The sequence below is a fragment of the Rana temporaria genome, chromosome 3 (genome assembly GCF_905171775.1).
Source record: "Rana temporaria chromosome 3, aRanTem1.1, whole genome shotgun sequence".
Classification (NCBI taxonomy): Eukaryota; Metazoa; Chordata; class Amphibia; order Anura; family Ranidae; genus Rana; species Rana temporaria.
Genome location: NC_053491.1, coordinates 456,766,931 through 456,779,181, shown reverse-complemented (window position 1 = coordinate 456,779,181; position 12,251 = coordinate 456,766,931). Strand labels below are relative to the sequence as shown.

The 12,251-nt window shown below is 40.6% G+C and overlaps 1 protein-coding gene across 1 annotated transcript in view; it reads right to left on the bottom strand.

Annotated features, from left to right (window-relative positions):
* The window catches only part of LOC120933473 (mucin-17-like), a 65,152-nt gene extending 53,149 nt beyond the window's left edge, over positions 1-12,003 (bottom strand). The window contains exon 1 of the mRNA XM_040346701.1: positions 11,809-12,003. Coding sequence (XP_040202635.1) covers positions 11,809-11,866 — 58 coding nt within the window. The 5' untranslated portion in view covers positions 11,867-12,003. The remainder of the gene's footprint in view (positions 1-11,808) is intronic.
* Between the last annotated feature and the right edge of the window lie 248 nt (positions 12,004-12,251).

The following is a 12,251-nucleotide window of genomic DNA, read 5'->3' as shown; positions in this document are numbered from 1 at the left end:
TATGTTTGGTGGCAAATTTTAACAATTCCATGATATAGTCTGTCTGGAATGTGGCTAATGTCTGATCTTTCTTTAAAAAATAATGTACGGCTTCAAAACCTGTATCATGAGGGATGCACGTATAAAGTGACGCTACATCAGCTGTCACCATAATATAATTACCCTTTATTTCAACACTGTCCAATTTGTTTATGGTTGCCCTTGTATCTCGAAGATAGGAGGGAGTGCGTTGTACCAAGGGTTGTAAATAATTGTCAATGTAACGACCCACCCTGGAAGTAACAGAGTCGATCCCACTTAAAATGGGTCGACCAGGTGGGTGTACAGGGTCTTTATGGACCTTAGGAAGATAATATATGGTCGGTATCCTAGGGACCGTGGGAACTAAATATTTCTTTTCTTTTAAATTTAAAATCTTTCTTTCAAAACCACTATCTACTAGTGTTTGTAGCTCTGCTTTAAACCGGGATGTAGGATTGGCGGCCAATTTGGAATAAGTATTAGGCTCATCCAATAATCGGAACATCTCGGTTTCATAGTCGGATTTATCGAGGATGACTATGCCACCCCCTTTGTCCGCGGGACGGATAATAATGTCCTTGTTTTGACATAGGGATTTAAAACCGACACTAGACATCGGATGATTAGAATTACGTCTATCTGGTATCTCTGCTAGATCTTTCAAAACAAGATCTTTGAAAATATTAACTGCGGCTGCGGCTGGAACAGATGGATTAAACAATGAAGGGTTCCTCAACCCTGAATGTACTGTGCCAGAGGTAGCCGCTCTAGGTTCATTTATGATGGGGTTAGTAATTAGGTATCTTTGTATGTTAATTTTACGGATGTATTTTTGGATGTCAATGAAAGTCCCAAATTTGTCTAAACGTTTCGGAGGGGCAAATTTGAGGCCCTTATCCAAGACAGATAATTCATCCTGTGTGAAAACTTTAGTACTCAGATTAAAAACCCCTTGTCCTTTTATGTTCGTCTTCGTTTTCCGCTTCTGAACTCTCTTGCCCCCTCGGGTACCTCTCTTAGATCGGAACCCCTTACATTTGTAACTTGGTCCTCGTGAAAATCCCGTTCAACATAGGTGTCACGATGGGTAGGGGTGAAACTGCGATTAGATGGTTCGTGATGATCCCAGCTACGATTATAGTAGCTGTCATTACGCACCTCACCCAAAGGAGAAAACCTATTGTGAACAGGGATATGTTGGAACCCATAGTAGGGGGAGGGGTCTCTATAGGGACCTTGTCTCTCCCTATGTCTTGCGGGGGAAGGTCCATACAGTCTATCGTCATAGTTATAATGAGGATAAGATTGATGGGAATTGCCTCTGGATTGTCCTCTATTTCCTCTATTGCCTCTGGATCTACCCCTACCTCGATGGGGCTGACCAGAGACGCGAGGGGAAGAGTATTGAACCCTGGGTTGAGAAGAATGTGATTCAACCGCCCGGGACACCTGCATAGATGGTGCCCTTAGAGTACTTGTTGTGTTCTGACCAGTAGAAGGGCCTACATTCGAATTGGGAGCAATACTAGAGGAAGATGCTGAGACTGGAGTTGAGTCCATATCTGTACTAAATGATGTTGAAAAAAGTTTTTGCCAGTTGAAAACAGTATGATTTCTATAATCACCAGCATCCCTGGCATACTTTTTGTGTTTTTTTAACTTTTGGTCTCTATCTTCTTTTTCCAAAAAAGACTGAAGGCTGGTTGAGAGGGAGATGTACTCTAGGGATTTCTTGTGTGAAACCAATTTCTCTTTAAGTTCTTTTATCTCTTTATCAAGAGCAACCAATCTAGTCTTCTTTTTAGAGAGTAAAACCCCTAAAAATGCTATACCAGCATCATTAAAATACTTAAACCAGGAGTCTATTTCTAGATCTCCCTGTTGCGGTTGGACCTCCCACCTGAGACTCCTTGGTACCATTCGGTCAGTAATATACTGGTCCAAGAATACAAGGTCCCATTGGAGGTGCAACTCAGATGACATAACGTTTTTAAGTCTGGTGAACAAACCTCCTATCTCTGAGTCATTTCCTGTAATAGTGAACACCCCATCAGTGTCCACGGTACGGGAAGCTCTATATTCAAATATATCCATATGAAGATGTGTGCTCAGAGAAATAGATAGCAGCAAAAATGAAATCACAAAACAAGCAAGAAAAAAATAAAAAATAAATCTGCGCTATCAGGGTAACAAGCAGCTACATACAATCCAGTGAAACCAAGGAAAGAAATACAGACAAAATACAAAAAAATGCAGCGCTGGAAATAAATAGTAAAAAGACCGTGATGTCTATATTCAACATTCACTAGTATGAATGTAAAAAAATGAATCCATAAACTAAAAAGTGGTATCAAATATTATGGTGAAAGCACTATAGACCTTATTGAAAAGGCAATGACTATATATGCATGAGTCCACAAAATTATACGTGAAAATGAAAGTCCATATACATAAACGTGGAAAAAATTTGAAATCATCAATGAGAGATCATAGTGACAAGACACCCACGGTGATTCTATTGGAATGTGATGATAGTGATAACACCCGCCACCAACAGGAGGCTTACCGGATGCGGTGGACCCAAGTGAGCTTATACCCAAAGGGTCAAATAGGCTTGTAAGCAGTGCAGATGAGATGGTACAGGAACACACCAATGCAAACGGACAACAAACAGCGATAGGATCTTCGCTTGGTATCAGGTGAAGAGGATACCACAGCTAGGAGATGGCTCATACAGTGGGAAGAGCTTGCCCAAATTATGTGGAGGAAAACGAAAGGCACATAGCGTGATACCGTAAAAACAGAAACGTTTATTTATCGGTTAAAAACACTTACAATTTAGTGGATAAAAAAGGACATCAATGTTTGTAAAGTGCATGGCAGCAGTAGAGTCCCGACATGTTTCGCTACAACTAGCATCGTCTGGGGTGAAACCCTACTGATGCCGCCATGCTTAAATTTGAAATCTGACCTCCTTGGAAACACACCCCTAGGGGATCATCCAATGGGAATGCACTTCCGGGTCGCCTCAGTAATCGTATATTGTTTGAGTGTGTAATAAACAAAACATATAGATTCTGTATTGCAATGAATATTAATGTTATTTGAGACCAATTTGTTAATTAAAATGCACTAACCTGGTCTGTTTGAAAATTAAGACAAACAGTCCATATTAATCCGGTGTAGTGGAATCACATAATATGATCGCATGTGAATCCAGGCTGGAGATCGGGGCCAATGGGATCAGTCAAGGTCACTATGTGAGGGACGTGGATCAATAGTTGATTCGATCGCTGTTACACATCCAGCCGGCATTTGGGTCACGTGACCACGCTGAACGAAGGCGCATAAACAAACCGTCATACGACGCGCCGTTCTGCTCATTCGCTCAGCGTTACACAACCCGATAGAGTGACGTATGTGATGGGCGTGTTCTCACTGGTTCATAATGCGTGCATGCGTGTGCGCGTATACGTGCGTTGCGCTCCACGTTAGACTGGATACAGTGCGCTGCGCTCCACTGTGCGTTCCGGGATACGGAAACAAACAAACAGCCCGGGCAGCCACAGATAATGTATATACGATAAAACAGGGAATAAACGCAGAAGTGACATGAAATTAAACCATCACTAAGGCAGTAAAGTGTATTGGAATAAAAATGTGTATATTTATTTACATACATAAAAATTGTAGAAGTGACTCATTTATTCCATAATAGGAGTCACATCGAGAGGCCAGAATACCAATGGGAAATTGTATATTGGCTATGAATGTCAATAAGCATCCACATTTGTAAAGGCATGACTAATGACCCCTAGAAAAATTGTGTAAAACATATAGGGGATATGTTATAAAAAGGGGAGAAAATGAACATTGAATTTCCCCAATCCATTGGGTCTATGTCCAATTGGAAATTTCATGTCTGAGCGTGTAAAACTACAAGGCCCAGAAAATGACACTCCCCTGAACAATCCCCTAGGCAGAACTATAAAATTGAACGATAATATCTATGAACATATTGAGATTAATACAATACATACTGTTAAAAGTATACATAAAAATCTAAAACACTGATAAAACAAGTGTGAATGAAAGAAAAGAAATAAATATTGTCTCATGGGAACATACTATATGGGCATAATAATATGTCTCAAATGGAACTGATATATTAAAAAATTATAAAGCAGTAAATGAATAGTAGATAGGGACATCTGTGTATTTCCTAGGATTTGTTAATGAAAGAGTTGATGTCCCACTCTACATTAAGGCCCAATGGTGTGTGTGTGCCCAATTCGTATATCCAGAAAGTTTCGAGTTGAGACACCCCACGGGTTTTTGGACTACCTCTCCATGGCGCCACAAATTGATCTATAATGAGAAATTGTGTGCCAGTGGGGTTCTGGGCATGATGTTTTTTGTAATGCCTGGGTACAGTATGGTAAATGTCACCGGCTAAAATAAGGGCTATATGCTCAGCAACTCTTACAGAGAATTTCCGGATAGTGCGGCCAACATATTGCTGGCCACACGGACAAGTGATAAGGTACACAACGTACTTAGTTGAACAGGTACAAAAATGTTTAATAGGGTAAACTTTCCCGGTTGTTGTGGACCGGAACTCAAGGTTCTTAGTCCTGCCTGAGATGTTATACCTACATACCGTGCACCTCTTACAAGGATGGTAACCAACTAACTGGAAAAAGAAAGAAGGACGTATAGGGGGGTTGATAATATTCGGGGCTATTTTACTTTGGAGTGACGGTGCACCCCTGAATATAACTTTGGCTCGTTCGGGTAGAACGGACCCCAAAACTCGGTCATTTCTCAATATGTTCCAATGTTTGGAAACAATGGATTTGACCAGTTTATGTTGTATGGAGAAAGACGTGAGCAATGCCCATTTGAAACTCTCATCTTGTTCTCTTTTTGGTTTGACCTCCAGTAGGGAACTTCTATCTACTTCAAGCGAAGATTTAAGAGCCAGTTCTATGTTGGCAGGATCATATCCTTTGTCAATGAACCTGTGTTTGAGGATGTTAGCCTGTGTAGAAAAAGTGTCTAAATCTGTACAGTTCCTTCTCAACCTGAGGAACTGACTTCGGGGTATGGAGTTCAGCCATGACGGATGATGGCAGCTATCAATTGAAATGAAGCTGTTACGGTCAGTTTTTTTGAAAAATGTTTTAAACTGAAACCGGTTGTTTACAATGTTGATCTCCAGATCTAGAAATTGAATAGTATTTGAGCTGGCAGTATGGGTAAGAGAAATCCCCCTGTCATTGTTGTTCAAATGACTCATAAAAATCTCTAGTGTTTCCAAGCTGCCATCCCATAGGAGGAGGATGTCGTCAATATACCTCGCCCAGAACACCAGTGAAGTGGTATTATAGGCATAGACGACATCCTCCTCCCATTTGGCCATGAACAAATTAGCGAGGCTTGGGGCGTATTTAGCCCCCATGGCCACGCCTCTTTGTTGTAAATAAAATTGTTCATTAAACCAAAAATAACTATGTTTGGTGGCAAATTTTAACAATTCCATGATATAGTCTGTCTGGAATGTGGCTAATGTCTGATCTTTCTTTAAAAAATAATGTACGGCTTCAAAACCTGTATCATGAGGGATGCACGTATAAAGTGACGCTACATCAGCTGTCACCATAATATAATTACCCTTTATTTCAACACTGTCCAATTTGTTTATGGTTGCCCTTGTATCTCGAAGATAGGAGGGAGTGCGTTGTACCAAGGGTTGTAAATAATTGTCAATGTAACGACCCACCCTGGGTTTTACTCTCTAAAAAGAAGACTAGATTGGTTGCTCTTGATAAAGAGATAAAAGAACTTAAAGAGAAATTGGTTTCACACAAGAAATCCCTAGAGTACATCTCCCTCTCAACCAGCCTTCAGTCTTTTTTGGAAAAAGAAGATAGAGACCAAAAGTTAAAAAAACACAAAAAGTATGCCAGGGATGCTGGTGATTATAGAAATCATACTGTTTTCAACTGGCAAAAACTTTTTTCAACATCATTTAGTACAGATATGGACTCAACTCCAGTCTCAGCATCTTCCTCTAGTATTGCTCCCAATTCGAATGTAGGCCCTTCTACTGGTCAGAACACAACAAGTACTCTAAGGGCACCATCTATGCAGGTGTCCCGGGCGGTTGAATCACATTCTTCTCAACCCAGGGTTCAATACTCTTCCCCTCGCGTCTCTGGTCAGCCCCATCGAGGTAGGGGTAGATCCAGAGGCAATAGAGGAAATAGAGGACAATCCAGAGGCAATTCCCATCAATCTTATCCTCATTATAACTATGACGATAGACTGTATGGACCTTCCCCCGCAAGACATAGGGAGAGACAAGGTCCCTATAGAGACCCCTCCCCCTACTATGGGTTCCAACATATCCCTGTTCACAATAGGTTTTCTCCTTTGGGTGAGGTGCGTAATGACAGCTACTATAATCGTAGCTGGGATCATCACGAACCATCTAATCGCAGTTTCACCCCTACCCATCGTGACACCTATGTTGAACGGGATTTTCACGAGGACCAAGTTACAAATGTAAGGGGTTCCGATCTAAGAGAGGTACCCGAGGGGGCAAGAGAGTTCAGAAGCGGAAAACGAAGACGAACATAAAAGGACAAGGGGTTTTTAATCTGAGTACTAAAGTTTTCACACAGGATGAATTATCTGTCTTGGATAAGGGCCTCAAATTTGCCCCTCCGAAACGTTTAGACAAATTTGGGACTTTCATTGACATCCAAAAATACATCCGTAAAATTAACATACAAAGATACCTAATTACTAACCCCATCATAAATGAACCTAGAGCGGCTACCTCTGGCACAGTACATTCAGGGTTGAGGAACCCTTCATTGTTTAATCCATCTGTTCCAGCCGCAGCCGCAGTTAATATTTTCAAAGATCTTGTTTTGAAAGATCTAGCAGAGATACCAGATAGACGTAATTCTAATCATCCGATGTCTAGTGTCGGTTTTAAATCCCTATGTCAAAACAAGGACATTATTATCCGTCCCGCGGACAAAGGGGGTGGCATAGTCATCCTCGATAAATCCGACTATGAAACCGAGATGTTCCGATTATTGGATGAGCCTAATACTTATTCCAAATTGGCCGCCAATCCTACATCCCGGTTTAAAGCAGAGCTACAAACACTAGTAGATAGTGGTTTTGAAAGAAAGATTTTAAATTTAAAAGAAAAGAAATATTTAGTTCCCACGGTCCCTAGGATACCGACCATATATTATCTTCCTAAGGTCCATAAAGACCCTGTACACCCACCTGGTCGACCCATTTTAAGTGGGATCGACTCTGTTACTTCCAGGGTGGGTCGTTACATTGACAATTATTTACAACCCTTGGTACAACGCACTCCCTCCTATCTTCGAGATACAAGGGCAACCATAAACAAATTGGACAGTGTTGAAATAAAGGGTAATTATATTATGGTGACAGCTGATGTAGCGTCACTTTATACGTGCATCCCTCATGATACAGGTTTTGAAGCCGTACATTATTTTTTAAAGAAAGATCAGACATTAGCCACATTCCAGACAGACTATATCATGGAATTGTTAAAATTTGCCACCAAACATAGTTATTTTTGGTTTAATGAACAATTTTATTTACAACAAAGAGGCGTGGCCATGGGGGCTAAATACGCCCCAAGCCTCGCTAATTTGTTCATGGCCAAATGGGAGGAGGATGTCGTCTATGCCTATAATACCACTTCACTGGTGTTCTGGGCGAGGTATATTGACGACATCCTCCTCCTATGGGATGGCAGCTTGGAAACACTAGAGATTTTTATGAGTCATTTGAACAACAATGACAGGGGGATTTCTCTTACCCATACTGCCAGCTCAAATACTATTCAATTTCTAGATCTGGAGATCAACATTGTAAACAACCGGTTTCAGTTTAAAACATTTTTCAAAAAAACTGACCGTAACAGCTTCATTTCAATTGATAGCTGCCATCATCCGTCATGGCTGAACTCCATACCCCGAAGTCAGTTCCTCAGGTTGAGAAGGAACTGTACAGATTTAGACACTTTTTCTACACAGGCTAACATCCTCAAACACAGGTTCATTGACAAAGGATATGATCCTGCCAACATAGAACTGGCTCTTAAATCTTCGCTTGAAGTAGATAGAAGTTCCCTACTGGAGGTCAAACCAAAAAGAGAACAAGATGAGAGTTTCAAATGGGCATTGCTCACGTCTTTCTCCATACAACATAAACTGGTCAAATCCATTGTTTCCAAACATTGGAACATATTGAGAAATGACCGAGTTTTGGGGTCCGTTCTACCCGAACGAGCCAAAGTTATATTCAGGGGTGCACCGTCACTCCAAAGTAAAATAGCCCCGAATATTATCAACCCCCCTATACGTCCTTCTTTCTTTTTCCAGTTAGTTGGTTACCATCCTTGTAAGAGGTGCACGGTATGTAGGTATAACATCTCAGGCAGGACTAAGAACCTTGAGTTCCGGTCCACAACAACCGGGAAAGTTTACCCTATTAAACATTTTTGTACCTGTTCAACTAAGTACGTTGTGTACCTTATCACTTGTCCGTGTGGCCAGCAATATGTTGGCCGCACTATCCGGAAATTCTCTGTAAGAGTTGCTGAGCATATAGCCCTTATTTTAGCCGGTGACATTTACCATACTGTACCCAGGCATTACAAAAAACATCATGCCCAGAACCCCACTGGCACACAATTTCTCATTATAGATCAATTTGTGGCGCCATGGAGAGGTAGTCCAAAAACCCGTGGGGTGTCTCAACTCGAAACTTTCTGGATATACGAATTGGGCACACACACACCATTGGGCCTTAATGTAGAGTGGGACATCAACTCTTTCATTAACAAATCCTAGGAAATACACAGATGTCCCTATCTACTATTCATTTACTGCTTTATAATTTTTTAATATATCAGTTCCATTTGAGACATATTATTATGCCCATATAGTATGTTCCCATGAGACAATATTTATTTCTTTTCTTTCATTCACACTTGTTTTATCAGTGTTTTAGATTTTTATGTATACTTTTAACAGTATGTATTGTATTAATCTCAATATGTTCATAGATATTATCGTTCAATTTTATAGTTCTGCCTAGGGGATTGTTCAGGGGAGTGTCATTTTCTGGGCCTTGTAGTTTTACACGCTCAGACATGAAATTTCCAATTGGACATAGACCCAATGGATTGGGGAAATTCAATGTTCATTTTCTCCCCTTTTTATAACATATCCCCTATATGTTTTACACTATTTTTTCTAGGGGTCATTAGTCATGCCTTTACAAATGTGGATGCTTATTGACATTCATAGCCAATATACAATTTCCCATTGGTATTCTGGCCTCTCGATGTGACTCCTATTATGGAATAAATGAGTCACTTCTACAATTTTTATGTATGTAAATAAATATACACATTTTTATTCCAATACACTTTACTGCCTTAGTGATGGTTTAATTTCATGTCACTTCTGCGTTTATTCCCTGTTTTATCGTATATACATTATCTGTGGCTGCCCGGGCTGTTTGTTTGTTTCCGTATCCCGGAACGCACAGTGGAGCGCAGCGCACTGTATCCAGTCTAACGTGGAGCGCAACGCACGTATACGCGCACACGCATGCACGCATTATGAACCAGTGAGAACACGCCCATCACATACGTCACTCTATCGGGTTGTGTAACGCTGAGCGAATGAGCAGAACGGCGCGTCGTATGACGGTTTGTTTATGCGCCTTCGTTCAGCGTGGTCACGTGACCCAAATGCCGGCTGGATGTGTAACAGCGATCGAATCAACTATTGATCCACGTCCCTCACATAGTGACCTTGACTGATCCCATTGGCCCCGATCTCCAGCCTGGATTCACATGCGATCATATTATGTGATTCCACTACACCGGATTAATATGGACTGTTTGTCTTAATTTTCAAACAGACCAGGTTAGTGCATTTTAATTAACAAATTGGTCTCAAATAACATTAATATTCATTGCAATACAGAATCTATATGTTTTGTTTATTACACACTCAAACAATATACGATTACTGAGGCGACCCGGAAGTGCATTCCCATTGGATGATCCCCTAGGGGTGTGTTTCCAAGGAGGTCAGATTTCAAATTTAAGCATGGCGGCATCAGTAGGGTTTCACCCCAGACGATGCTAGTTGTAGCGAAACATGTCGGGACTCTACTGCTGCCATGCACTTTACAAACATTGATGTCCTTTTTTATCCACTAAATTGTAAGTGTTTTTAACCGATAAATAAACGTTTCTGTTTTTACGGTATCACGCTATGTGCCTTTCGTTTTCCTCCACATAATTTGGGCAAGCTCTTCCCACTGTATGAGCCATCTCCTAGCTGTGGTATCCTCTTCACCTGATACCAAGCGAAGATCCTATCGCTGTATGTTGTCCGTTTGCATTGGTGTGTTCCTGTACCATCTCATCTGCACTGCTTACAAGCCTATTTGACCCTTTGGGTATAAGCTCACTTGGGTCCACCGCATCCGGTAAGCCTCCTGTTGGTGGCGGGTGTTATCACTATCATCACATTCCAATAGAATCACCGTGGGTGTCTTGTCACTATGATCTCTCATTGATGATTTCAAATTTTTTCCACGTTTATGTATATGGACTTTCATTTTCACGTATAATTTTGTGGACTCATGCATATATAGTCATTGCCTTTTCAATAAGGTCTATAGTGCTTTCACCATAATATTTGATACCACTTTTTAGTTTATGGATTCATTTTTTTATATTCACGTACTACGTAAACGACAAAAGATACAACGGTTTGTGTTCCCTGGTCCATACCTTTGCATGAGTTGTGCCTCCTATATGGGGAATAACTTTACGCCGGACGTACGACTTACGCAAACCGCGTATAAAATGCGCCGGGCGCAACTACGTTTGTGAATCTGCGTATCTCCTTCATTTGCATATGTGCATAGAAAATCTATGGGAGCGGCAAATGCGCCCGGTGTAAATATGCGCCCAAGATATGATGGCGTAGGCAAGTTACGTCGGTCGTAGGAAGCCAATTTTCAGGCGTATCTAGTTTTGTGGGCACGGCGCACAAATACGACGGTGCATATTTACACTTACGCGGCGTATCTCGAGATACGCCGGCGTAAGTGCTTTGTGAATCCGGGCCAATGTTCCTATGTATCTGTAAACTGCTTATCATATTGATACTAGATCTATATGGAAAATAAATATGTGCAGTATATTTAGGGTGAATTCACCAAAAAGAGACTTTTCAGTTAAAGGTGGAATCTGATGTACTGAGTCAAATGGGCATTTCGATAGGACAATCTCTCTGCTATGATTCCTGTCTCTTTATCTGTCCATCTTGGGTTTTTGGCTGTTCCTGGCTGCATTGGGGTGTCCCCACTCTTCCTCTTTGGAATACAACAATTGTCCAAAGGGAAATTTTCTAAAGGGAAAACTTTTTAATACAGTTCTACGAGTATATGACCAGTCTAAATGTCATTCAGTTGGGGTTTACATGAACTTAATGCTAAAAATGAAACTGATAAAAAATAAATAAATAGTGAATGTTCCCTTACTGATACACTAAATTTACATTTTAGATTAAAAAAGGACTATACAGGGTAGAAAAAAAATGCAAGATAAATATAATAAAAAAAAAAAAAAAGCCAAAATGTCAATGAGTAAAAGTATATCTAATTGACACAGGAACATAATTGTAGAGACTTACGTACCGGCGGCTACCAGTAGCGTTACCCCAAGGATTATCGATATGATTGTTTTGGCTTTCATGGTCAATGCTTGTTTATAGCTTGCTGCATGTCAATCAGTTGATTCTTTCAGATCCCATCTAACATCAGCAACGTCCAAGCCCAAAATGAGAGAATTATGATTGTAATGCAGATCTATATCCAAGTGATCTTTGTCTTAAGCTTGTGACATTGCGTAGTATAACGCGTATGTTTAGAGCTATAAACAAAGCTGGTGTGTCAATGCTTACATCTATTTATCACAATAAAAAGTATTATGGCTATGGGCCTGGTGAGTAGAAGTTAGAAATGTTCATTAGACAGCTTAACAAGCTGATATAAGATATCATAGCGCAAATTATTACCAGGAAGAAGTAGTCACTTTGCCTCTCCTCATCCACTCATGAAAGAAAATTCTCAGCATGTCA